This window comes from Puma concolor, chromosome A1 (genome assembly GCF_028749965.1).
Source record: "Puma concolor isolate L17-30 chromosome A1, mPumCon1.1.hap2, whole genome shotgun sequence".
NCBI lineage: Eukaryota > Metazoa > Chordata > Mammalia > Carnivora > Felidae > Puma > Puma concolor.
In genome coordinates, this window is record NC_141667.1 from 63,494,942 (window position 1) to 63,520,143 (window position 25,202).

The window sequence follows — 25,202 nt, forward strand, 5'->3', positions numbered from 1 at the left end:
TCTAGAAGATCTTGTCTTACCAGGTTGGGGGACTTAGACCCAGCCCCGGGTACTGGGCAACCATGGAGGTATTTTAACAGGAAAGAGAGGTGGCCAATTTGTCCCATGCATTATGATCAATCTCCTTTAAATGGCCCATTGATGATGTCATAAGCCAAAAGAAACATGTACAAACCACAAGCAGATTAGGTAAAGGGCAGGTAGAGTTCAAATTTGGAAAGACATGTCCACGTCTGAGTCCTGCTTCACTACTCACCGGCTGTGGTGAGTCACTTATGTCCTCTGAGCCACTGTGTGATCACCTGTAGTGGGGCTGATGTGATCACCCAATAACACACTATGAGCTCAAGTGTAGATCTGTATTTGCCTGAAAAAAAAAAATCTCTCAGATATGTTATTGATCCAAAGATTAAAAGGCAGATTAATATGTATGACAGCATTAATCTGAAAAGAGAAAGAAAATATATATGTGTGAAAAATGCAGAGAAAAAAGTTGGAAGGATTCACACCAAATTGAAACACAGCTTACCTCTGGGGAGGCAGAGGAAAGTCATGACTGGAGCTAGAGATCAAAGGGGGTCTTTGCCCTATCTGTCAAGTTTTCGTTTTCACCTGGAAAATGTATTCCTACACTATCTGTGTATTTAAAAATTAATTTTTAAATAACCTGACAAAAAACCCTTGACAGACAATAGATTTTTCAGTCAACGTTCTCTCCCTTCTGCTTATTTTCATAGGGAGATTTGGGGTCTTTCCAGTTCCATTTCCTAATTCACCCTAATTCCAATCATAGTTGGAAGCCAGTCATACTCATTTAACAAATATTTGTAGAAGACTTTTTCCAATGGGGTCAGCGGGCTTCTTGCAAGTGGGTTAAAGGTCTCTCTTGGCCAATCTCTGACCCCAAGGTCTCCCCTGGAAGCTGCCTGAGGAACTGAACTTGGTCCTCAGTCGGGCCCCTGAGGACACTGCTGTCCCTCTGGCCTTTTGGTGGACCCTCAACTCTTTGGGAAGCTCCCACTCCTGCTCCTCCTTCCTGGCCTCAGAGCTCTTGGCTGGGAAAGTGGAGCGATGTCTGTGGCTGTTTTCTACCCACAGAAAGGCTGGGGTCACTACTGGCCACCAAAAAGCCCTGTCCAGTGAAGAAAACCTTTAGCAGTTGTCACCTCTGCTGGGGAGTGGAGGGACAAGAGAGACTTCACTCTCCATTGTGGACCCTTTTTCCTATTTGACTATCTGTTTTCCATATGTTATGTTTTAAATTAGGTAATTACTGGGGCGCCTGGGTGGCGCAGTCGGTTAAGCGTCCGACTTCAGCCAGGTCACGATCTCGCGGTCCGTGAGTTCGAGCCCCGCGTCGGGCTCTGGGCTGATGGCTCGGAGCCTGGAGCCTGTTTCCGATTCTGTGTCTCCCTCTCTCTCTGCCCCTCCCCCGTTCATGCTCTGTCTGTCTCTGTCCCAAAAATAAATAAACGTTGAAAAAAAAAATTTTTTTTAAAAATAAATTAGGTAATTACTATTCCTTTAATTGATTAGTACATGAAAACAAAAGAAATCACAAAAGCGAATTCTATTTTAATAACTCTGATTTAGACCAGGTGAGATTTCTTGATAAATATATGACTTGGGGGGTGGGCAGGGCAGAAAGAGGTCATTTGATGGGGTGACTCTTCTGGAGAGGAGGGTCCAACTGTCATCAACACCCAGAACACCCAAACACTTCCTAGGGCTCAGTCAGGATTTCTTGAATTTAACTCGGTAGGAAGCCATGTCTAGGGTCTGCTAAAAATGTACTTGTTTTGGAAAGGAGGAAAAAAACCGGAGGAAACTCACAGAGCAAGGAGGGACCTTGGGTGTTCTGACAGATCTCCTCCCCTCACTGATATGTCCATGAGACCAGACTGGGGATGAAACTTGAGATCAAGCTAGAACCAGATTGTAAGTAGTAGGGGCTCCAGAGGTACCTGAGTGGCTCAGCTGGTTAAGTGGCTGACTCTGGATCTCAGTTCAGGTCTTGATCTCAGAGTTGTGAGTTCAAGCCCCACTTTGAGCTAGTGGATGTGGAGCCTACTTAAAAAACAAAATAGGGGCACCTGGGTGGCTCAGTCGGTTAAGTGTCCGACTTCGGCTCAGGTCATGATCTCACCGCCGGTGAGTTCGAGCCCCGCGTCAGGCTCTGTGCTGACAGCTCTGAGCCTGGAGCCTGTTTCAGATCCTGTGTCTCCCTCTCTCTCTGACCCTCCCCCATTCATGCTCTGTCTCTCTCTGTCTCAAAAATAAAACATTAAAAAAAAATTAAAAAACAAAATAGTGGGGGCTCTGATATGACCACAAGATAACTACTTGACCCTCCCGACTATCCTGTGAAGTGGGTGCTCTGTCCATTTGCAGGGGAGGAAACTGAGGCTATAGCAGAGAATGAGACAACCTCATGGTGACAGACAGGAATCAATGGAACTAGGTCTACAATTCTGCTCTCTGACCCCGAAGCTTTCTCTTGCACCTTTGACCTCACCTCATGCTATGCAACTCTTGGGGTCACAGTGAGCCAGCTTTTCATTTGGACTTTTTCCATTTGCAGGCACCTTGGAAACTGTTTGGATCTGGCTGGGAACCCCTAGAACGTATTATTATTGGACTTCTGTATATTTATCACTATTTATGGGATGCTAAACACGTGTGTGAAGGGAGTTCCCGTCCTGTTCACTGGTGCATCATCAACTTGCGAATGAATGAGAAAATGACCTCTATTCCTCCAAGATCTCCCCCCTTTACACAAAAAGAAGTTAAGGCTCTGAGAGCTGAAGGGACTTACTTTGGTTACATGGCAGTCACACCCAGGCCTCCCTTTTCTATTTCCTCCTCAGAGTCAAGTTTGGTTTGACACCCCGCCAATCACCAGCTCACCCTGAGGAAGCATAGCACAGTCATCAGCTGGGAGAACAGACCCACTTGCCCCAGGTTGGACGTCAGCACTGTCAACACATGGTGACGCCCACACACTGTGACACACACACACATGCTTGGGCCACACAGAAGCCTCCCCAGTCTCCCCACGGCCAGCCAAGGAGCCGGAATGGAGGGAGGAGCCCGCGGGGAAGGGGGGCACAGTTGAGTCTCTGGCCGCGCAGGCCCCGCTCCACCCCAAGCCACCCCACAGACAACGGAGGAAAGGGTCCAGGTGAGTGTCAGGTGAGAAACATGGTGGAGGCGAGCAGGTGGCACTGAGTCACGTCGCTCGTGGAGACGACTGCTGGCGGCAGAAGTTAGCACTGTCTGGGGGAGACTCAGACATGTGACCTGCACAGCCCTTGAAAAGTGCGGATGAAACGCCGCACCCTAGGCTGACCAGAGGTCCACCATCTGTGTGAGACAAAGGCCCCCTTCCTGCATGGACCTAATGCCACTACCTTTGCATTCATTCTCCCTAGAGGTCTCAGAGTGGAAGGGTGTGAGCCAACTGCAATTTTATTGACATAATACACGTTCCTGATTCTATGCTAAATCCTGGCCCTATATCAAGGCATTTAATATGATATAAACGCTACACAGTTTACCAATGAGCAGACTGGGGCACAGAATGGTTCAGTAACCTACTCACGGTCACACAGCCGGGATAATAGGCTAGCACAATCCAAAGCCCTCTGGGTCATAAGCCCCACAGAGCAGGAGCTCAGTGAGTAGTTAATGTGCCAAGGAGAAAAAGGTCAGGCAGGTGGATCTCAAGAAAGAGGCAAGACTGAACCACACTCGCAAGAGAAATTAGGTCCGCCTAGATTTATCTGGATTCAGAGACAGAGTGAGGACTCATGAAAAAGGAAAAAGGTGGGACTCAGAAAAAGAGCATCCAAAGACTTGAGATTTCCTCGTGTGTACTGAAAAGCTAGAAGGTTATCTGCCAGGGGCTCATGACCAAGTAGTTTCCTGCATAGCTGTGGGGAGCACCTGGGCACTTAATATAAAATGGAAACACTGAGCACACTGCACCCACGTATCCTTCTACCAAATATGCACCTGTGTGAGATACAGAGCTTGGTGGGGGCGCCTGGGTGGCTCAGTCGGTTGGGCGTCCGGCTTCAGCTCGGGTCATGATCTCGCGGTCCATGAGTTCGAGTCCCGCGTCGGGCCCTGTGCTGACAGCTCAGAGCCTGGAGCGCGCTTCGGATTCTGTGTCTCTGCCCCTCGCCTGCTCATGCTCTGTTTCTCTCACTCTCAAAAATGAATAAGTGTTTAAAAAATAAAAAAAAAAAAAGATACAGAGGTGGGTGCTGGGGCAAGAGATATATCGCCCCCTCCACATATATGGTTACTTGTTCATCTAACATTCCCTGATCCCTGTAGAAGAAACCCGATGATTTAGCCTCCCAGCGCCCTTCCCATCTTTGTCAACACTGCCCTAATGTTTCTTTAGGAAGTCACCCTTCTCCCATCTAAATCTACGTGTGTAGGGTGGGGCTGACTGCACTCCAGGCACTAGCGGCTGGTATTCACACACCATTCTCCTGGAGCCACTGGTCAGGGCTGGGGCCTAAGCCAGGCCCTCGTGGGTCAGCCCAGGAGACCTCCCTGGAGGTGTCAGGAGCCTGGTCATCATTATCTACTGAACTTGCTGAGCAGGAAAATGTTAACCTGGAGCGACAGATGGACATTTGCCACCACAAAGAGAAAGTTTACCTTGAAATGAAGCCAGGAGAAAAAAGATGAGCCCGGAATGGAGAAAGCGATTCCTGAGGCGATTGTTGAAGTGCCTAGATCCAACTGTGCCTGAAACCCAAATCTACCTCTGGACTTTATCCCCCCCTGAGACAGTGTGCATTGATTTGAGATGATCTCCTTCACCTTCAACCGAAAGAATTCAGACCAAGTCATCCGTATAGGTGAGCTCAGGGGCCCCTTCCCGGCCTCCCAGGACCTCTGGTGCTGCCCACACCACAGGATTTACCACACTAAGATGCCTCCACACAAGAAATTAGTGCCCCTGACCCTGGTTTTTTACAGTGGTACCACATTTTTGGTCACCTCCTCCCTAACTTCTTGAAAGCAGGGATGTGTCATGTTCATCCAAAAGTCCTGTCACAAAGAGGTATTCAGTGAATGACTTACAATGAATGAATGTCCTCCGGTGAGGAGACTTTAATAGAGACTCTGTTTGTCCAGAGGCCTAAGTTACCCTCAAGACCTCTCTGAGCTGACAAAAGATTATTATTTCTTAATCTCTCTCTATCCAGACCACATCTGAACCAGCCACACCCATGGAACACAAACCAGTCTCTCATTACAGAAAAGGAAATCTGACCCAGCTATTCCCCTGCTTAAAACACCTTTCAGTGTCGTGTTCGGCAGGAGGCGGTGGAGGCAGTGAGCATTTGGATCCAGGGAACATTCCACATTATAGTACACTCGTCTGTTTATTGATTGATTTAGCAAGCATTTAATTAGCACCTACTGTGTACTAGGCACATGTTACTTCATCTTCACAGCAAGGTTTTAGGACCATGTATTTGTTCCGCTTTATAACAAACCACCCCACACCTGGTGGTTTAGAGCAACAAACATTTTGTTATCTCACAAGATCCAAGCAGAACTCGGCTGGATACCTCCGGGTCAAGGTCTCTCATGAGGTCACAATCGAGCTGTCCACCAGGGCCGCAGTCATCTCAAGGCTTGGCTGAGGCTGCAGAATCCATTCCCGAGCTCACGCACAAGGTTTTGGTCAAGCCTCAGGAGGTTCACGCTTGGCCCTCTCACACTCGGCCTAACTCACACAGGCTTCTCCACAGGGCTGCCTTACAACATGGCTGCTGGCTCACCCCGGGCCGCAGCAAGAGTGCCCAAGTCAGAAGCCGCGATCTCCTTATAACTTCGTCTTAGGAGTAACATGCCATTACTCCTGCCACATTCTGTTCATTAGAAGTGAGTCAGTAAATCCAGTTTACAGTCTAAGAAAGGGGATTGCACAAGGATATGAATACCAGGGGGTGGATTGATTCGGGTGGCGAGTTTAGAGGCTTCCTGACACAGATGAGGTGTTATTAGCCTTCATTTCATACTCAGACGCCCAGCTAGTTAGGCAATGTGTCCAGGTCGCTCAGCCAGAGTGCTGACTGACCGGTTGGGGTGAGGCGAAGGAAGGCAGGGAGAAGGTGCTGGTAGAAAAACAAATGGGGATAGAGTCTATATTAATTGTACCACCATGGAACTGATTACCTACAACTTTGTGGCTTAAAAGAAACGTTTATTATCTCACATCCTTCCAGGAATTCAGAGGCAGCTTGGCTGGGTGGTTCTGATTCAGGGTCTCTCATGAGGCTGTAGTTAAGCTGTGGGCCAGAACTGCAGCTTTGAAGATTTGGCTGGGGCTAAGGATCCACTTCCGGGATGGCTCACTCACAAGGCTGTTGATGGAAGGCCTCAGTTTCTGGCCGCGTGGACCCCTCTATAACAGTGCCTGAGTACCTTTGCAACACAGACGCTGGATTCCTCCAGAATAAGTGATTCAAGAGAGCCTGAGCGGAAGCCTCAATGCCCTTTATGACTTTGTCTCAGGAGTCATACACTGTCATTTCTGCAATGTCCTGTTGGTTACCCAAGTCTGTCCTACTTGTTGTGAGAGGTGATTACACAAGGGCATGGGAACATCAGTGAGGACCATTGGAGGCTGGCTATCATAGAGTCCTACAGGATTAGTAATCCTAAAACTCGGTTTTTATTAAGTCACTCCTCTGGTCCAAGAGACCCAGAGCTTTCCCACATACTGCAGCACAGTCGGACTTCCTTAGCCCTATCTCCCACTGTCTTTTGGGTGGATGGATCACCTGGGACTGGCAGCCTGGTCTGCTTACAGACCCCAACAGTCTCCACAGAGATCCTCGTGGATGTGCTCCCCTCCCCAGCCCCTCTGTTCTGTGGGAAAGCCTACTTCCCTGGGAAGCCTCCATCCAGCCTTTGACACAGAGGCATTGCACCCCTACCGCGTGCAGGCTCTGGCTGGATGCTGGGATACAAGAATGAACAAACGGACATCCGTGCTCTCCGGAGAGCTTCCAGTCAAGATAGGGAGGTTGACATTGGCCAATTAACGATAATGTAATCACAAATTGTGACACGGTTTCCCCGGGAAAACTACTGGTGCCATGCAAATGTATAGTGGGGAAGAACCTGGATGGATTCTATATATAATATTTGAGCTGCCAAGTAATTAACTAGTCTGAGGCAGGTGCATCGGCATTAGGTTCAGGTGTAAGCAGCTGAAAATCCAAAATAAAGGTGGCTTATATAAGATAGATGTTTATATCTCGCTTAGACATCCGGGGAGGTGTTTAAGGACAGGTACTGTGCCACTCAGTGACAGGGACTCGGGCTCCTTCTATCCTGTTGCTCTGTTCTGCATGACCTTCTTCACGTGGTCCATGATGGTGGCATCCACATTCTGGGCAGCTATGTGGAAAAAGCGAGACAGAGGATAATATATACCAAGTATCCCTGAAGCTGCCATAGATGCTTCCCCTTACATATCAATGGTCAGAACTTAGTCACAAGGCCACACCTAGGTGCAAGGGGAGCTGAAAAATGCAACTTTCATTCTGAGAACCCATGTGCCCAGCCAAAAATTGGAGCTCCATCACCATGCAAAAATAGCAATGATAGTCAACCCCACCTTGCATTATTCTGTACCAGGCACTGTCCTAAGTCCTTGACATATGTCAACTCATTTCCTTTTTTTATGTTTTTAATTTTTTAATGCTTATTTATTTATTTAATGTTCATTTATTTTTGAGACAGAGAGACAGAGCACGAGTGAGGGAGGGACAGAGAGAGAGGGAGACACAGAATCCGAAGCAGGCTCCAGGCTCTGAGCTGTCAACACAGAGTCTCGTGTGGGGCTTGAACTCACGAACCGCGAGACCATGACCCGAGCCAAAGTCAGATGCTCAACTGACTGAGCCACCCAGGCACCCCTTTCTTTTCTTCTTCTTCTTTTTTTAATTAAAAAAAAAATTGTATCAGCTCATTTTACCCTCCTAACAAATCTGTGAAGAAGTTACTACTATTGTCCCCATTTTATGGATGGGGAAACTGAGAGACAGATGTAAAATAACTCAGTAAGTGGACATGCTGGAACATGAACCCATGAGGTGTGGCTCCAGAGTCTGGGCTCTGTCCACATGGCTAACAGTCCTGAAGAAAGGGAGAACAGACATTGGGAGACATTGCCCCTATAAACAGGGTGGAAGACAAAGAAGAAAGTGCTCCAGGCAAAAGGAATAGCCAATGTAAACCTCGCCCCAGTCTGCTTGCGGGGAGCAAGGTCTTTATAGCAGTGCCTCTGAAACTTAAATGTGCCAACAAATCTCTTGGAGATCATGCTTTTAAATGCAACCTGATTCAATAGGTTGGGGCTGAGGCCCCACAAACAGTGGTCTGGGCCCCGTGGCAGGCCACTCAAGGCCCCTTCACCTTTCTTGTTACTCCAGACTTCCAGTTCAGGCTGATGTCCTTCTCTCACTTCAAGGTGCCAGGCCACTTGTAGAAGGAAGGAAAGAAAGAAAGAAAGAAAGAAAGAAAGAAAGAAAGAAAGAAAGAAAGAAAGGAAGGAAGGAAGGAAGGAAGGAAGGAAGAAAGAAAAAGAGAAAGAAAGAAAAGAGAGAAAGAAAGGAAGAAAGAGAGAAAGAAAGAAAGAAAGAAAGAAAGAAAGAAAGAAAGAAAGAAAGAAAAAGGAAGGAAGGAAGGAAGGAAGGAAGAAAGGTAATGCTGGAGGTCAGAGGGAGGAAGAGGTAACTGGTCAGGCCATAGTGTATGCTCCAGGGGAAGATTTTGGTTCACCCCCCACCCATAGTGCTGTCACAGTGCATTCTGAATCCTCCCAGAGGAACCAGGTACCATGATTTACCTCTTTTTATAGATGAGGAAACTGCCCTCTGGTCCTGCTTTTAGAACACGAGCCCCCACCTTCCTCCCCTGGGATTTTTCAAGCCCTATGACTGAAACCTTGGAGGTGGGGCCAGCAATAGAACCCCAGGGGAAGTTCGGAATTAGTTTCCTTTACACCAGTCTTGTGTTACCTCAACTATCAACTCTTCTAATCCACCAATCCTGGAAGGAGGTGCTGATTACGTGTGAATTTTGCAGGATGAAATTGAGGCTCAGAGAGGTCTGCCCTGGGCCAGGTCACAGACTTGGGCAGGCCTCGCTCTGCCTGAGACAACCAGCATGTCCTGTATGGACCTGGCTCACAGCCGGCTCTCAATGAATACCGTTGGAATGAACCATAAACAGAAGGTGCAGACAGAGGCAGCTATCTGGTCCACCACAGTCACTTCGGGTGATTGAGCCCATATCATGTGCCAGGCACTGCACTAAGCCAGTCTCCCAACTTTCTTATCTGACCCCCAGGAAAATGCCCCTAAATGCCATCAGTCTCTTTGTGCATACGTGGAAAGGGTGGGGGCTCAGAGATGCCAAGTATCTTTCCCAGAGAGGCACAGCAGGGAAATAGATGGTGGGTTCACTTTATAAATCTAGGATTGCCTTATCTCCTGTCACAGAGCTAGACGCTGTGCGCGACCCAAATCTGGATCATTCATTCAATTTAATCCTTACAACTCAAGGAAACCGTTTTACAAATGCAACAGGGCTCTGAGAGGCTGAGGTTTGCCCGAGGCCACAGAGAGAAAGTGAAGGAAAACACAGTGGGGGCTTCGAAGGAAGAAATGCGTCCCTGTGGGTTCCCTGCCCCGGCCCCAAAAGGTCGGCCCCTCCCCCTACGCGCCCGCGGGCCCCTTTAACCGGGCGGCGGAAGGGGCGGCGGGGGGCGGCGGACAGCGCCCAATGGGCTGCGCGGAGCGTCACTTCCCGGCGGCGGGAGGCGAGCGGCGGGTGTCTGGGGCGGTGGGCGGCCCGCGGGGGCGGGGCGGCCGGAGGAGGCGTTGGCAGCGGGCTGGGACCCACGCGGCGCCGCGGCCCACCTGGCCTGCAGCGCTCCCACCCCCGGCAGCGGCGGCACGATGCCCTTTGACTTCAGGAGGTGAGTGTGGCGACCGCGGACACAGGGGGTGCCCGGGCACGACGCGGACCCCTCTTGCCGGCACGCAGAAGCGGTCCCCAGCCCTGTGCATGCCTCGGCAGGCCCTCGGGGACCTGGGGCGGGACCCCTGCAGCACACAAAGCCGGCCGGAACCGCGGAGGGCCCCCCGGTGCAGCGGCTGGCAAAGCCATCCACCTCCGGGCCGCCCATCCCTCCCCTCCGCCGAGCCCCCTCCTCAGCCTGGCCCCACACCACTCAAACGCGCATCTCCACCCCCATTCTGGGAAACAGATTAACTCCCTACCCCCGATGGGAACAAACGAGCCCTCCCCCTCCTGCCGTCCGTCGGTGGAGTCTTTTCGTGGCCCCTACCCCTGCTGACAGGTGCGTCCTGGGCACCTCCAGTGAGTCCACAGGGGTCTGCAGCCCCATACCGTCTGGCAGCAGCTGGAGGGTTTTAGGTTTCCATAGTCTGAGGCTGCCCCAGCCTGGGCAACACAGGAGGCCTCTGCCAGTCCGGGTCCTGTTCTCTGGGTATGGGGGCACCATGGGAAGGGGAGGAGGCCAGGAGTCATGGGCAGGGCTCCCCAGAGGGCCCAGCCTGGTCTGGCCTGGGCTTTCTGCAGTCACTACAATGGGTTCTTTGTAGGGTCCAGCTGCCTCATGGTCCACGTTGTGCTGGGTTAGGCCTTCTGGAAGCCTGCCTCGGAAGAGGTCTCCAACCAGGCTTTCCCTTGAGGTATGGAGCCCCAGGGAATGCCCTGGCCTGAGGCAGACACACTTTGGGGGGTTTGGCCAGGAAAATGGCAGGACTTCAGTGTAGGAGAAGAGCTGGATTAGAATCCTGGCTCTGCTCCCTCCACTGAGCAGCTCCGTATATTCTAGAAGTTAGGGGCAAAGGCTCTGGATTCAGACCTCCCCTTGGCTCTGTGGTGGGATAACTTGGGCAAGTGTCTGAACCCTCTCAGTATCTCTAAAATTTACCACCTGCAGACTGGGGCTAAAATAAGGTCCTCACCTGCGAGGACTGAATGCATGAGAAAGCGCTTAAGTCAGAGCCTGCTGTAGGGTTTAGAGCCCAGAAGGAGGATGTTAGTAGATGAGGATCTTCTCCATGAGGTCATTTCTTCATCCACAAATAGGGATTCTAATGCCTCACAGGAGGGAACTTTCCCTCCTCACCTGCCCTTTCCCTCCCTACAGGTGTGAGTGAAATCAGGGTAAAGTGACAGCCTTCCCAGAAGGAAAAGCCTGGCGGTGACCCTTATGCATTGGCTGTTGTGGTACTCTAGCCTGTCCTGGGCACCGATGCCATCTAGAAAACATCTGCCAGCTTCCTGCCCCTTCCATGAAGCCTAGAGGTTCGCACTAGGGTCTCAGACAAATGCTTGCAGACTCAGGGCGGTTTCAAACAAAGAAAGTCCCTCTGATGGAATTCAGGGTCAGTCCTTTGATAATAAAGATTCCTGACCTTCCCCCCCCCTTCACACACACACCCTCCCCCGTCCCCATGTGATTTTAGTAGGTTCAGGTGATTTTGACTTTGTTGGATAAATCACTGCTTTTGGTCACTTAATCCTGTCACTCTGTACCTAGCCCCTTATCTTAAAAGAAGGAAGTTGAGGCTCCAGGTTGAGGGTCTTGCCTTGGACCTCATGAGAACTAGCCTGAAGGGTGGGCCAGGGTCCCAGGTCACTAACAGCTTCTGACCTGGTGCCCCTTGAGTTGGAGATTTGGAGTGCCCTGGTGCCACGGGGACCCCAGCTAAATGAGGTGTTGTAATAAGTTTTCTTGATGGCTTGGGCTTACCACAGAATGTTGAGAATAGATTTCACCACTTTGCATTTGCACTTTGGAGGACAAGACATTTCTGCCTAGCAACCCGCACTTTTTAAGATCCATTAACTCCAGGGCTCAGTTTCTAAGGAAGGTTCCACCACCCCACATACCTTCTTCCTCTTCAGTGTTCATCAGATGTTTATCGTGCTCAGCCCTCTGCCACGTGGCCCACAGTACAGAGCTGGGTGACATGTGGCCGTGCCCTTTCAGCACTGGAGAGAAGAGAGGAGGGCATCGTGGGGCCCAGGAGTGGGGGCATGTATGAACCAGCATGCTTGGGGCATCTACCCCTGTATAGGCACTGCAAGGTCCAGACTTGATGTCTGTTCCCTTGTCACCTGTGAGAGGGAGTTTTCATCTTCATTTTAAATCAAAGGAAAGGGAGGCTACCAGGTAGAAGCTGTTTGCCCAGGGCCATATACTGGTGAGCTGGTGGAGTTGGGATTTGCACTCTGGGCTGTTAGCTCCAAAGCCTTAGCTCTGGGAGAAAAGGGAGTGCTTGGAGGGTCCCACAGCCCTGTTAGATCTCTTAAGAACTGTGGGGGAGTAGAAAGGGGCCCTGTGATTGGACCCCCTCTCCCAGTTCAAGGCCTGGAAGAAATCCAGGCTTCCTGCCTGTTGTGGTGCCTTAAAACCAACCAGAATCAGGAAGAGGCTGGGGGGAATGGCAGTCTCCTGCCCTTTCTTATCAGTACTCTTGTTTTCTTATTGCATGTGGGACCTTGCACAACTTACCTCCTGTGTATTCTGTCTGTGAAATGGGCATGAGAACAATATCCGTTGTTGAGAGGATTAAATGAGTCAATGTGTGTAAAGCATTTAGACACAGAGTAAGCACCCAATAAATTTTGGCCGCTATTTTCATCATTTGTGTTATTTCATGTAAGCACCTATATGTCCTAACGCTGTATAATTCACTTAATTATTATGCTTATTCTCTTTCTCCCTGCCATTAAAATATGAGCTCCTTAGGGCAAAGATTTTTATCTGTTTTATTCTCTGTTGTAACTCCAGTGCCTGGAACAGCACCTGGGCCAAACTCATCCTTGGAAATGCCTCTCAGAGTCTGTCAAGGAAGCCAAAGACATGGTGTACTTTGATATGTCAACTCTTCCTTTACTAGGCAGATTTTGAGCTATTGGTGGAGAATTTTCTCCCCCTTCCTTCCTTGAATTGGCTCTAAATTGGTTTTGGGGGTTGGGAGAGGAGGGATCCTGGGACTGCAAAGATTATTTGTGTTTGCTTTGCTCCTGGTGAATTGTTTCATTAATCGCTGGCCCGTTGCTGTTGTGGAACTGGCCTTGTGGACCCAGATCCGTGGGCGTTGGCTCTGACCATACCCAGTTCCGGCTGGCAGGGGTCAGCTCAGTCTTGGGTGGGGGTGGAAGGCAGTTCCTGCAGCCCAGGCCCGGACGAGCCTGAGCACTGCTTTCTGAGAGGCAGAGGTGGCCACTTTCCCACAGTGGAGGCCCCCAAGTTGAAACCCCAAGACCTGGGTATGCTGCTGCCCTGTCACTGACCAGCTATGCCGTGGGCCGGTTTACCTTCTCAGAGCCTCCGTTTCTTCATTTTAAAGACAAGTAACCTTCACTGCCTCACCTGGTAGTGTAGACGTAGGGGCAAACGAAGTATCCCTGCAAGGTAGGGCCAGCTACATAATTTGTGGGACCCTGTGCAAAATGAAAATGGCATAACCTCTTGTTGGAAACGTATTGAGAATTTCAGGACAGCCACAGCAGAACATTAAAATAAGCGTGGACCCCTGGGAGCGTGGGATCCTATGTGACTGTGTAGGTCACACGCCCATGATGCCAGCCAGCCCTGCTGCGGTGCCTTGGTTTGGCCTCCATTGCCTCCTACCTTGGCATCCCTCCAGGAGACCCCAGACTTCCTCAGGAACCCTGAATGAGCTTCCCAAAGTTGACCTTTTTTTTTTTTTTTTTTTTTTTTTTTTACAGTGAGCTTTCCACAGTTAACCTGATTTTCTCATGTCCTGGTTTCAACCTTCAAACAAGGCCCGTTGCTCTGAGGATCAAGTATGAATTCCTTAGCTCCTCATGTGGCTTTGTCTGAGTGGGGCCCTGCAGACCCTGAGCCCTCCTCACTCCCCATACCAAGCTGAGCCCCAGCTGCCACAGGGGGCTCTGAGCACGTAGTTAACACTCAGCATATAGTAGTTATCATGAGTGTCTGTATCTTTATCCTGCCTCATTCCAGAAATTACTCGAGGAAACTGACAGAAACATACTTTACATCAATTTTTAAAGAATATAAATGGGCTGGGGTGCCTGGCTGGCTCAGTCTGTGAAGCCTCTGACTCTTGGTTTAGGCTCAGGTCATGATCTCACAGTTCGTGAGTTCCAGCCTGGCGTCGGGCTCTGTGCTGACAGTGTGGAGCCTTCTTGGAATTCTGTCTCCCACTCTCCCTGCCCCTGTCCCGCTCACGGGCATGCTCGCTCTCTCTCTCTCTCTCTCTCTCTCTGTCTCTCTCTCAAAAGTAAATAAAAAGGATACACACACACACACACACACACACACACACACACACACACACACACGGGCTTAAAAATGAGGTCAAAAGGGAAATGATTAGACCAGAGAAAAAACGATGTGAAAATCAAGCCAGTGTTTTGTGTTTATGGAGCAGTTCCTAGTGCCTGACACTGTTGTAAGGATCTTATGTGCATCCACTCATTTAATCCCACAGCACCCCTACAAGGCAGACCCTGTTGTTGTCCCACTTTACAGCTAAGCCACTTGAGGTGCAGCAGAGTTCAGGAACAATGTGGGTCAGCAGAAGACGCTCGGGGTGGAATGCTGCCGTCTGGCTCCAGAGCCCCACTTGTATGCTGTAGGCTCCTCTCTCAAGCTTTTCCCCTTCCGTTCACCAAGTGCAGAGAGAATGGATATCTCCTTTAACTGGATTCATTGGATTCATTCTAATTCTTTCCCTACAGTGCTTATTAAAAAGCTTAAAGTCACTAGCTTCCCCCTCCCCCCACCACCACCCTTTTTTTTTTACCAGCCTCATTTGGTCTGACACCTGATTTGGAAATTGTCTTTAAAGATGCCAGTTAAAGGGTCTTGCCCTAACTTAGAGCATCTCACTCTGGAGGGTCCAGATTTTCCCACTTTGGCCACTGGGGCTTTAAAGCATAGAACGTCCGTTTACCTGCTCACCTGGACATAGGCTAATAAGGAAAAATCTGTCCTCTCAAGGCAGTTTGGATTCCTATGATACCTAATGTCTCGAGACGGGGCTTTAGCCAGCTGTGGCCTCGTTAAGTGCCACTTCCCATCCGGTAATCCTTTCACGTTTTGTCTTGGAGTTGCTGCTGGGCTGTTTTCATCAGGCATTAGAGGGGCAGGCAGGGTGTGAGGAGGGCATTTGGGGTGATGCTCACCTCTGCCTCAGTGATCCTTGACACTGGCTCTGCATTAGAACCACTGGCAGAGTTTAAAACAATTCCCCAACTCAGGCTACACTTCAGACCCAATAATCAGGATCTGAGGGGGAGGGGCCCAGGCATTTGTATAGTTTAAAGACCCTCACATGACTCCAGCGCACAACCGAGACTAGGAAAATTGCTCAAAATCGGAGAACTAGTGGGGAGCAGGGCCAAGAGCTGTAGGGCAGCCAGAGGGTGGAGTAGGTACTTGGAGGGAAGGCTGGGGAGCGGATCTAGTCCTACCTGTCACTTCTATGTGACCTTCAGCAAGTCACTTCCCTATGCTGGGACTGTTCCTCACCAGTAAAGTGGTCAATAAGTGGTCTTACTTTTCCACTGATGTCCTTGCTCTTGAGAGTGTGGTCCCCAGACCAGCAGCTTCAGCGTCACCCAGGAGCCTGTGGGAAATGCAGAATCTCAGTGCCCACCCCGAATGTGCATCTGTGGTTTAATAAGACCTCCCCAGGTGGTTTGGATGTGTGGTAAGGTTGCCAAAGCCCTGCTCTGGATGCCTGACTTGACACAGCCCCTCTCAGTCAGTGCTCCGTGCTGTGCCCCCTGCCTGTGGACTCACAACACGCATGTACCTTTCTAAAGATGCTAAGAAATCCTGAGTGAGGGGAAACCAAGTCACTTGGTTCAGCGCAGCTTTTGCCAAACTGATTGTCCAAGCCACTGTGTTGTTCATGGGGCACCCAGTACCCTTTCTCAAAGATAGTGTGGGAGACAGCCCTAACTGATCCTTTAAGGAAGTAGTAATTAGCCTAATTGTCTCTTGTCCACTTGAACATTCAGGTCTGTTAGCTTAATTACATTGGTTGTATATGCAGGAAAAGTATAGGACAGGAAAAAACCCTCTAACACTAGCACGTATTTGTTTTAAAAAGTCTTGGTCATTGGGAGAGGCAGGAGAAACTCAAGGTTCCCCGTACTGTCGAGAGCTAGGGGATACATAGGTGCTTTGCAAATCTACTCTCCCTGAGGGGGAAGCGTTATTATGCTTGATTTCCGTCCAGGGAAATCGACCTCAGAGATGATGGATCCCACAGCCGGTGGGTCAAGGGGCCCTGGGGACCAGCGTACCCCTGATAGTGTAGTCCTCCCCTTGAGCTCCTCCCTCCTACAGCCTACTGGGCAGCACAGCTGGACAGGAAGCAAGATCCATTGGAAATGGATCAAATGTTCTGTCTCTCCAAAAGGTGGAAACCCTATTGGAGACGAGAGGCCTGGCCGTCATGAGACCAAAGTACAGTCACAATCCCTGAAACATTGGGTCCTGATGTTGTGGCAGCCCCTCCATGGCATTAGCTTTTCTCTCTCGCATTCGAGGCTAGGGGCTAGAATCTCTTTGGAGGAGGAGAGGAGGCAATGCTAATTTCACTAGCTGTGCCTGACGGTTCCTCAGCTTGTGATGGGTGAGGACTCTGCTGGGCCCGTCACTGGACTTAAGTCACCCTGGCCCCACGAGATACAATTATTAGTATTATTAGCAATTTATTTTCTTTTTTTAATTAACATATCGAAAAATTGGCTTTTCTTTTTGTGTACTCTTCTATGAAATTCAAGACCTTACATCATGTAGCCACCCCTGCCCTCATGTGGATACAGAACCGTTCTGTCACCCTAGGAAGCGCGCATGCTATCACTGTATGGGCATGCAACTAATTCAGTTTTTTGAAAATTATGTGGTAAGAATGCTTAAGATGAGATATACCCTCTTAACAAATTTTTAAGTGTGCAGTAATGTTAACCATAGGCACAGTGTTGTTCAGCAGACCTCTGGAACTTACTCATCTTATGTGACTGGGACTTTCTACCGCTTGAAGAACACCTCCCGGTTTCCCCCTTTCCCCAGCCCCGGCATCCACCATTCTACTGCCTATTTCTATAAGTTTAATGGTGTCACATACCTCATGTGAGTGGATTTGTGTCTGTCTGTCCTTCTGTAACTAGCTTGTTTCACTTAGCATAACACCCTCAAGGTTCATCCATATTGTTGCATGTGGCAGGATTTTAAGGCTGAATAATATTCCACTGTACATCTATACCACATTTTCTTTACCCGTCCATCTGTCCATGGACAGTTGAAGTTGTTTCCACATCTTGGCTACCGTAAAGAATGCTACAGTGAGCACGGGGGTGCAGATATCTCTTCAAGATCCTGATTTCAGTTCTTTAGAATAAATACCCAGTCTAGTCGCAGGATTACTGGATCCTGTGGTATTTCTATTTTTAATTTTTTGAGGAGTCTCCATACTGTTTCCCCACTGGTTGCCCCAGTTTGCATCCCGACCAATAGTGCATGAGGGCTGCCTTTTCTCCACATCCTTGCCAACACCTACCGTGTGACAATGGCCATCTTAACAGGTGTGAGGTGATATTTCGTTGTGGTTTTGATTTGCATTTCCCTGATGCTCAGTGATGTTGAGCAGCTGTTCATATACCCTGTTCCCCATTTGAATATCTTCTTGAAAGAAACGTTGATTTAAGTTTTTTGCCCAGCTTTTAGGTCAGGTTATTTGTTTTCTCATTTGCCTGTTTTGTTTTGCTGTGGAGTTGAAAGAGTTTCTTCTGCATTTTGGATATTAACCCCTTTTTTAGATCTATGGCCCACAAATGTTCTCCTGGTGACAAAGTTGCCTTTTTGCTCTGTTAATTATTGCCTGTATTCAGTTTTATTTTTTACTTATTTATTTTTAAAGCGCTTGAACTGCACACTTTGGTTTTTTTCAAGTTTATTTATTTTGAGAGAAAGAGCGTGCATGTGTGGTGGGGGACAGAGAGAGGAAGAAAGAGGGAGGGGTGCGGAGAGAGAATCCCAAGCAGGCTCCGTGCTGTCAACACAGAGCCCAATGTGGGACTCTATCTCATGAGTCTCAAGATCATGACCTGAGTCAAAATCAAGAGTTGGACGTTCAACTGACTGAGCCACCAAGGCATCCTTTTTTTTTTTTTTTTTTTTTTTTTTTTAATTGAGGGAGGGAGTGTGCACACAATCAGGGGAGAGGAGCAGAGGGAAAGAGAGAGAGAACCTCAAGCAGGTTCCATGCTTGGCACAGAGCCCAACGTGGGGCTCAATTCTGTGATCCTGGGATCCTAACTTGAGCCAAAACCAAATGGAGCCACCCAGACACCCCATCTTTATTCAGTTTTAAAACAGGAAGCCACAGCTCAGAGCTGGGACATGACTGGCCCAGGGCACACAGCTGAGGAAGTACAGTATTAGACTTGAACTTGGGTCTGATTCCAGAGCCAGGGTACTTCACCACATGCTGCCCTTCCTGCCTAGCTGATACTTTGCCATTGTTAATTTGTATGGTTTTTCCCTCGGTCTTCTGTCTTCTTTTCTGTCTCACTTCCATGCCAGCAGTTATTGGCATGTAGAATTTAGCCAAGATGTCCCTTAAGACCTTTAGGAGACCCTGGTGATACTTGGCCTGTTTTGAGGTTTTGCTGGGTCCAAGAATATCTTCATGGATAGCGTCTCCACATCTTCAGGAGAAAGTGCTCCATGGTGCACCGCCCCTGGCCGCCCCTGCAGAGTATTTTTCTGCACTGAGTCCCTCTGAGGACGGCCCATGGTGGGTCCATTTGGCAGATCTGTCTGGATTCGAATGCCTTTCCCATGTTTACTAGCTGGGGGACCCTAGACGAGATACTTGGCATCCACTTACCTCAGTTTTCCTCCTCTGCAAACTAGGGCACCCACACTTTCCTTGCAGGGTGGTCGTGAGGACGAGATGCACTCGTGTGGAACATGAGACAAGTGTGTCTAGAAAATGGAGCATGTCTCCCTCCTCGTGATCTCACCTGCAGCCCTGTCCTCACGTTCCTCGCCAAGCCCTGGGTCATCTGAGGTCAGCAGAGGGTCATCTGGTGGGGGCACACCATGAAACCTCAGGGCCAGTGACACGCTCATGTGAGAACCCCCGGGGTGATTTGACCCAGAGCTTGCCCCTCTCTCAGTGGCACCCACACGGCGACCCCAGATACCAGGGCATTGACCTGTGGTGAGAGAGAAAGGGGTTGGTGGCATACCCGGAAGCCTCTGGGGCCCAGGCAGGTAGCTCGGTGGGTGTTGTGGTGTGCACTGTGGCCCACGGGAGAGCAGCCCTCCCATCAGGAAGGGGCAGCTCCAGTGTAGCTCTGGGGTTCTTTGCTCCTCACATTGCCCAGTGTCTCAGGAAAGGATGAAAATCTTAGAAGTTGTGGGAAAATGGCTCGTAAGCATTTCCAGTTTTATTTTTGTTGAACATGATACTGGGCCAAATCCACACCTTCCTAGGGCCGACAGTGGCCTGTGGCTGACAGCACACAGCCCATGTATGTCACACACAGCAGTGTGACCACGCACTAGCTGGGTGGACAGGGCTTAGGGCAGAGCCCCCGGGACTCTCAGAGGTGGTCTATGGGACCTGGCCTTGGAGCCCAAGGCAGAGAAGTGAGGGACCCATGGGTTTGGGCAGAGGCAGCCTTGGACCACGGGGCTTCCCCCCAGTGGATGGTCCTGGGACGACGCTGCTGGCTCCGCCTGTGGCCTGGACTTTCCTCTCCGGTGGTCCCAGGGCAGGCCAGAGCTCAACTTGCTCCAGATCACCGGCTGTATCTTTCACGTGACCTCCCAGGGCTGTGCTGTGGTAAAAGCCGTGCCTACAGTAGTCCCCGTTTTTCAAGTGCCAGGCTAATGGCCTTTCTTGGATGCCCTCAGTTGATCCTCACATCGAGGAAGAACCACTTATTATTCCCGTTTGCCTGGTGAGGATGCTGGGCAAAAAGAAGGGACAGGACTTGGCCAAGGTCACATAATCTGCGGGTGACACAGCTCATCTCTGTGTTAGAGCTGGCTTTCTTAACAACCCTCCTGTGTCCTGAAGGCGAGTTTCTTGAATTTCTTGGGGCCTCTCCATGGACACACCTGATGTTACCTGCCATCTAGTTAGTTGTGTTTACAGTTCGTTTCTTTGGAAGCCTTGGAGGGGCTCCGGGTCACTGGAGAGGAGGCTGGACCTGGGTGATCATTTCCTGTCACCATATGCATCTGTGGGCAGGAGATTACCACCAGTGAGCCGCTGCTGGGGAGCCAAGCAGAGGGGTGCAGCCCTTCCTGTGGGGAGCGAGTGGAGCTGGTCTCTGGAGCCCCTGTCAGAGGCAGGAGTGGACTGTAGAGGCGGAGTCACTTGTTCATTGAACATATTTATTGGGGCCCTACTGTGCGCCAGGCTCTGTTCTAGAAGCTGGGGATGTAGCACTGGGCCAAACAGAGAAATCCTCCCCCCAGCCCCCAAACTCGTGAGACTTGTTTTAGTTCTGGCATTTGCTGTTCCCTTTCTCTTTTAAATTAAACACACTGGGGCGCCTGGGTGGCGCAGTCGGTTGAGTGTCCGACTTCGGCCAGGTCACGATCTCGCGGTCCGTGAGTTCGAGCCCCGCGTCAGGCTCTGGGCTGATGGCTCGGAGCCTGGAGCCTGTTACCGATTCTGTGTCTCCCTCTCTCTCTGCCCCTCCCCCGTTCATGCTCTGTCTCTCTCTGTCCCAAAAATAAATAAATGTTGAAAAAAAATTAAAAAAAAAATAATAATAAATAAATAAATTAAACACACTGTTTTATTTTGGAATAATTTAGACTTCCAGAAAATTTGTAAACATAGTATGGACCCCCATAAACATACCCTATCCAGCTCTCCCCGTGGTTCACACCAAACATTACCACATCTGTTATGCCTAAAAAGTTGATGTCCGTACATTATTATTAACTAAAATCCAAACTTTATCTGGATTTCACCTGTTTTCTACTAATGTCCTTTCATTGTGCTGGGATTCAATCCAAGATCCTACGTTGCATCCAGTGGTCACGTCTCCCCAGTCTCCTATGGTTGAAGACAATTCCTCAGTCCTTGTCTTTCATGGCCTTGGCAGCCTTGAGGAGCACTGTCCAGGTGTCCTCAAGAATGTCCTCCAGTCTGGATTTGTCTGATGTGTTCTTACGATCAGACTGGGTTATGGGTGGAGTGCCTTTCTCAGTGCATCCTTTCCGGGGTACCACGTGGTGTCAGTGGGGGTGTTGGCCTTCAGCTGAGTCAGGCAGCATTGCCAGGCCACCCCTGTGTTGTTTTTCTTTTTGTTTTTTTCTTTAAAAAAATGTTTTATTTATTTTTGAGACAGAGAGACAGAACACGAATAGGGGAGAGAGGGAGACCCAAAATCCAAAGCAGGCTCCAGGCTCCGAGCTGACAGCGCAGAGCCCGATGCCGGGCTCGAACTCATGAGCTGCAAGATCATGACCTGAGCTGAAGTCGGACGCTCAGCCGACTGAGCCCCCTAGGTTCCTCTTGATCAGCAGTCTTTTTCTCTACCTTCCTCACTGTGGAGTTGGCCCCCTGTAGGGAAGGGCACTGCAGTGGGAACCACCTGTCACATTGGAGGAGGTCAGAGGTATCATCATGGCTTGGAGCAGCCTGACACTATGATCCACTCTTTCCCTTAGACCCCAGGAGCTTTGAAGGAAGAGCTAAGAACGAAGCCTGTAAGAGAAAGTTTGAAAGCACTAGGAGTATTTCATTCCGTGCAGGGAGGTGTTTTAATGACTTGTCTCACAGTCTTCTAGGCCCCCTAACAGTACACAGGGTGGTGGTTTGTCCTGAGCCAATTCCTGTGGATCCAGGAGGTGGCTGTTGGCTTGGATGAGACAGCATCTCCCCATTTGTCTCCACCAGCTGAAATCTCACCCACCCCCCACAGCCAGCCTTAAGCACTGCCTCCTCCAGGAAGCCCTTCCTGTTCTTCCTGAGTGGCGATGCCCTCCCTGACCATACCAGCCCCTCCTCTCACCCTCTGGTTCTCTGCTACGTGCCTCCCTTGCTCCTTCCTCTCTGGCTCAAAGGACTGCAGGCTGTGACAGTGTCACACTTGTGCTCTCTCCTGCAGGACCCAGCCTAGGGACTGGCACATAGGACATGGCATTCCCTGGGTGATGCGCTTTGCAGAGGCACATGGCATTGTGGCCAAGGAAGGGCTTTGTCTATTTCCAACAGTCCTGGGTTCAATTTTCGGCTGCACTGCTTCCTACATGTTTGACTTTGGGCAAGATGCTTCACACCTCTGAGCCTCATTTGCCTCATTGCAAGGCAAGTTGTCAGTCATAACTGCAAATAATCAGTAATGTGCAGCTCCCAGGATTGTCATGGGCCTAATTGAGCTTGTCTCTGTAAAACCCTTAAGACCCCTGGCATCTGTTAGGTGCTCAGTAATTATTTGCTACAGGAAAAAAGCACCAGGAAATCTAGACTGTCATAGAAGATTTCCAGGTTGTCAGGAGATTGGACTAGAGATGGCTTCTTTATATCAGCCTAAGTCAGTTACACTCCATAAACAACCTGAAAATCACAGTGATTTAATGCAACAGAAGTTCATTTCTCACTCATGTAAAGTCCCAGTGTAACTGGGGATGCTCCGCCCCTCACAGGTTCCTAGAGACCCAGGTTCCTTCCATCTTGTGGCTCTGTCTTCCCCAAGGGTGTGTTGGATGTTGGATCCTGTTCCAGTCCTGGCACTGGGGAGAGAAGGATGTGGAGGGCTAGATGGAAGGTGTGGATGTGGCACCATCACTTCCATCCTGAACTGGGGACCCGCACCCACATAGCTGTGGGAGTGGTCAGGAGATCCAGGTGGGTGAGGTGCTGGGAGGAAGAGAAAAGGGTGGGCTTAGATGTGCCTGTCACTGGCAGAGGCCATAACTCCAGCTACTACTTCTCAGCCTTCCACCATTCTGGTCCCAGGTACATAATTTGGGGGCATATTCCTAAACAACATGTATTATTTACTTAACGTTTCTCGAAAGTATTCAGTTTTTTAACTTAATATTCTTATTTATAAGAGGTAGCTTTATAACATCTTTGAAAATGGCAGAACAGGGGCGCCTGGGTGACTCAGTCGGTTGAGCGTCCAACTTCGGCTCAGGTCATGATCTCGCGGTCTGTGACTTCAAGCCCCGCATCAGGCTCTGTGCTGATGGCTCAGAGCCTGGAGCCTGCTTCGGATTCTGTGTCTCCCTCTGTCTTTGACCCTCCCCCGCTCATGCTCTGTCTCTCTCTCTCTCTCTGTCAAAAATAAATAAAACATTAAAAAAGAAAAAAAAAACAAAAAGAAAATGGCAGAACAGTATCCCCTGCCATAAGTAGAGACAAATAATTGCCGGGTTGTCCCGTTCTCACTACCTTGTGTCTGCCAAAATTGTCGAGTCTGTTAGAAAAAGGATACTGGCCAGTGCCAGAAAGATGAGAGGCTGCCCATGGAATAGCACCGCCTGAGACCTCTTCAGTGTTCGCAGAATGTTCAGATGACAGCTCAGCAGGGATTAACCACACTGTGAAGTCTAATGCCACCTAACTGCCAGGTCTCCCCTCCCCTCCCCCCCCCCAATATTATCTGAAATCACCCTAGGTCACACCCGTGGCGGGGAATGCGGGCTTAGGGGACAACTAGCCCACAATATGTACAGATCCAAAACTTGGTGCAGGGAGAGGTGGATGAGAGGCACCCTTTCACCTCGTAGCACTTACCACTTTACAGTTTGCACCTTGATCTGGGGAAACTGAGGCCCAGGGCAGGACATGACCCTCTCCATCCCCCCCAACCCTCCCCCCCAACACACACCCCTGCCACCAAGGCCATACAGCAGATTTGAGTGCTCCTTCCGCTGTCCCTGGCTGCCGTCCTTGGTTAGGGAAGGATTCCCCTGAGAGGTGCGACTGCACCGGGCCAGGGCTCTGTGTATTCCTGCTGCTCTCCCAGCTCTCTGTCACCCGCCTGGTGCACGTGGCTGTGTTCGCACAGGAGTGCCAGCCTCCCAGGCCTGCTTTGAGGAGCCAGGAAATCAGAAGGCGGCCTGGGCCTGTTTGGGAACGTCACTCACTCACTGGCCCAGTGGGTGAAATAAATTTGTCCGGTGACAGCATCAGTTGGTACTGGCACCTGGGGGACTGCTTAGCTGTGTGCTGTTGAAGGGAAGGCTCCCCGAGTGTCCTGGCATGCCTGTTTGACGTTGTCTTGCCCTCTTGACTGGGGCGGAGTCCTCAGAGTGATTTGTTCACAGAGTAGAGGTGTCAGCTTCCTCTCCTAATTCCCCACCCCTGATGTCCCACCCTCCTCAATTATAGCAACACCAAGCTCCGCCCATTGAGAACAGGCAGTGTGCCCAGGGCCTCCAGGCACGCGGCCAAAAGGTATTGTTATTCCCATAGTAGAGAGGAGGAGGTGGAGGCCCAGGGAAGTGGGGTTCATTCATCCATCCATCCATCTGTTCATTCATTCATTTAAAGATTTATTGGGGAAGATTCCAGGGAAAACAAGACTGACTTTGTCTTTACCTTCGTAACACTTCCAGGCTAGTGGGGGGATATGGGCAGACGACAATGGCATAAAAAGTTCTTCTCCGTTGTGGGGAGTACTGAGAAGGCAGGACAAGTAGATGGGGCAGTAGAGACTTTGTGGAGGAGGAACTAACCGGATTAGCTTGGCCATCTGGCACTCTACCTCCACAAAGATCCTCCTAGACTGCCTCTTCAGTCTGATTTGGGTCGCCTCCCACCCCTTCCCTGGCTGAACCTTGTTATCATACCTGGAGACGTCCTTCAGATCACTTAATACAGTTGTAATGATCTGTGTGTGCACTTCGTCATTTAACATTCTGTGTGGATGGAGTCTAAGCTCTTGAGAGCAGGGACCAAACCTGTTTGCTCATCCCTGGGTCCTGGTGGTGAGGTCAGGGTCTACACACAGCAGGCGCTGAGAAAATATTTATCAAATGAAAGAGAGGCAGGGAAGAGGGGGCCGGTGCAACTGGAGTCAGATCCTAAGTCTCGGGATGGGGCCCATGCTCTCACCACCTCACA

At 50.0% G+C, this 25,202-nt stretch overlaps 1 protein-coding gene and 1 long non-coding RNA gene across 6 annotated transcripts in view; one reads left to right on the forward strand and one right to left on the reverse strand.

The window, feature by feature from the left end:
* Positions 1 to 5,389: 5,389 nt before the first annotated feature.
* On the reverse strand, positions 5,390 to 8,995 carry LOC147584199 (uncharacterized). Its single transcript, XR_015254773.1, has 2 exons — positions 8,891 to 8,995; positions 5,390 to 7,437 (listed from the first exon to the last, which is right to left on the reverse strand). It is a non-coding gene; the product is annotated as an uncharacterized LOC147584199 (long non-coding RNA).
* Positions 8,996 to 9,868: 873 nt separating this feature from the next.
* The window catches only part of ERGIC1 (endoplasmic reticulum-golgi intermediate compartment 1), a 103,268-nt gene continuing 87,934 nt past the window's right edge, over positions 9,869 to 25,202 (forward strand). Inside the window, exon 1 of one of the 5 annotated variants that reach the window (XM_086717158.1) lies at positions 9,869 to 10,024. In XM_086717158.1, the coding sequence (XP_086573284.1) occupies positions 10,005 to 10,024 (20 nt within the window). In that variant the 5' untranslated portion in view covers positions 9,869 to 10,004. Of the gene's footprint in view, positions 10,025 to 10,096; positions 10,764 to 25,202 lie in introns of those variants that run through there. The other 4 variants (XM_086716911.1, XM_086716837.1, XM_086717039.1 and 1 more) reach the window with 4 other exon arrangements.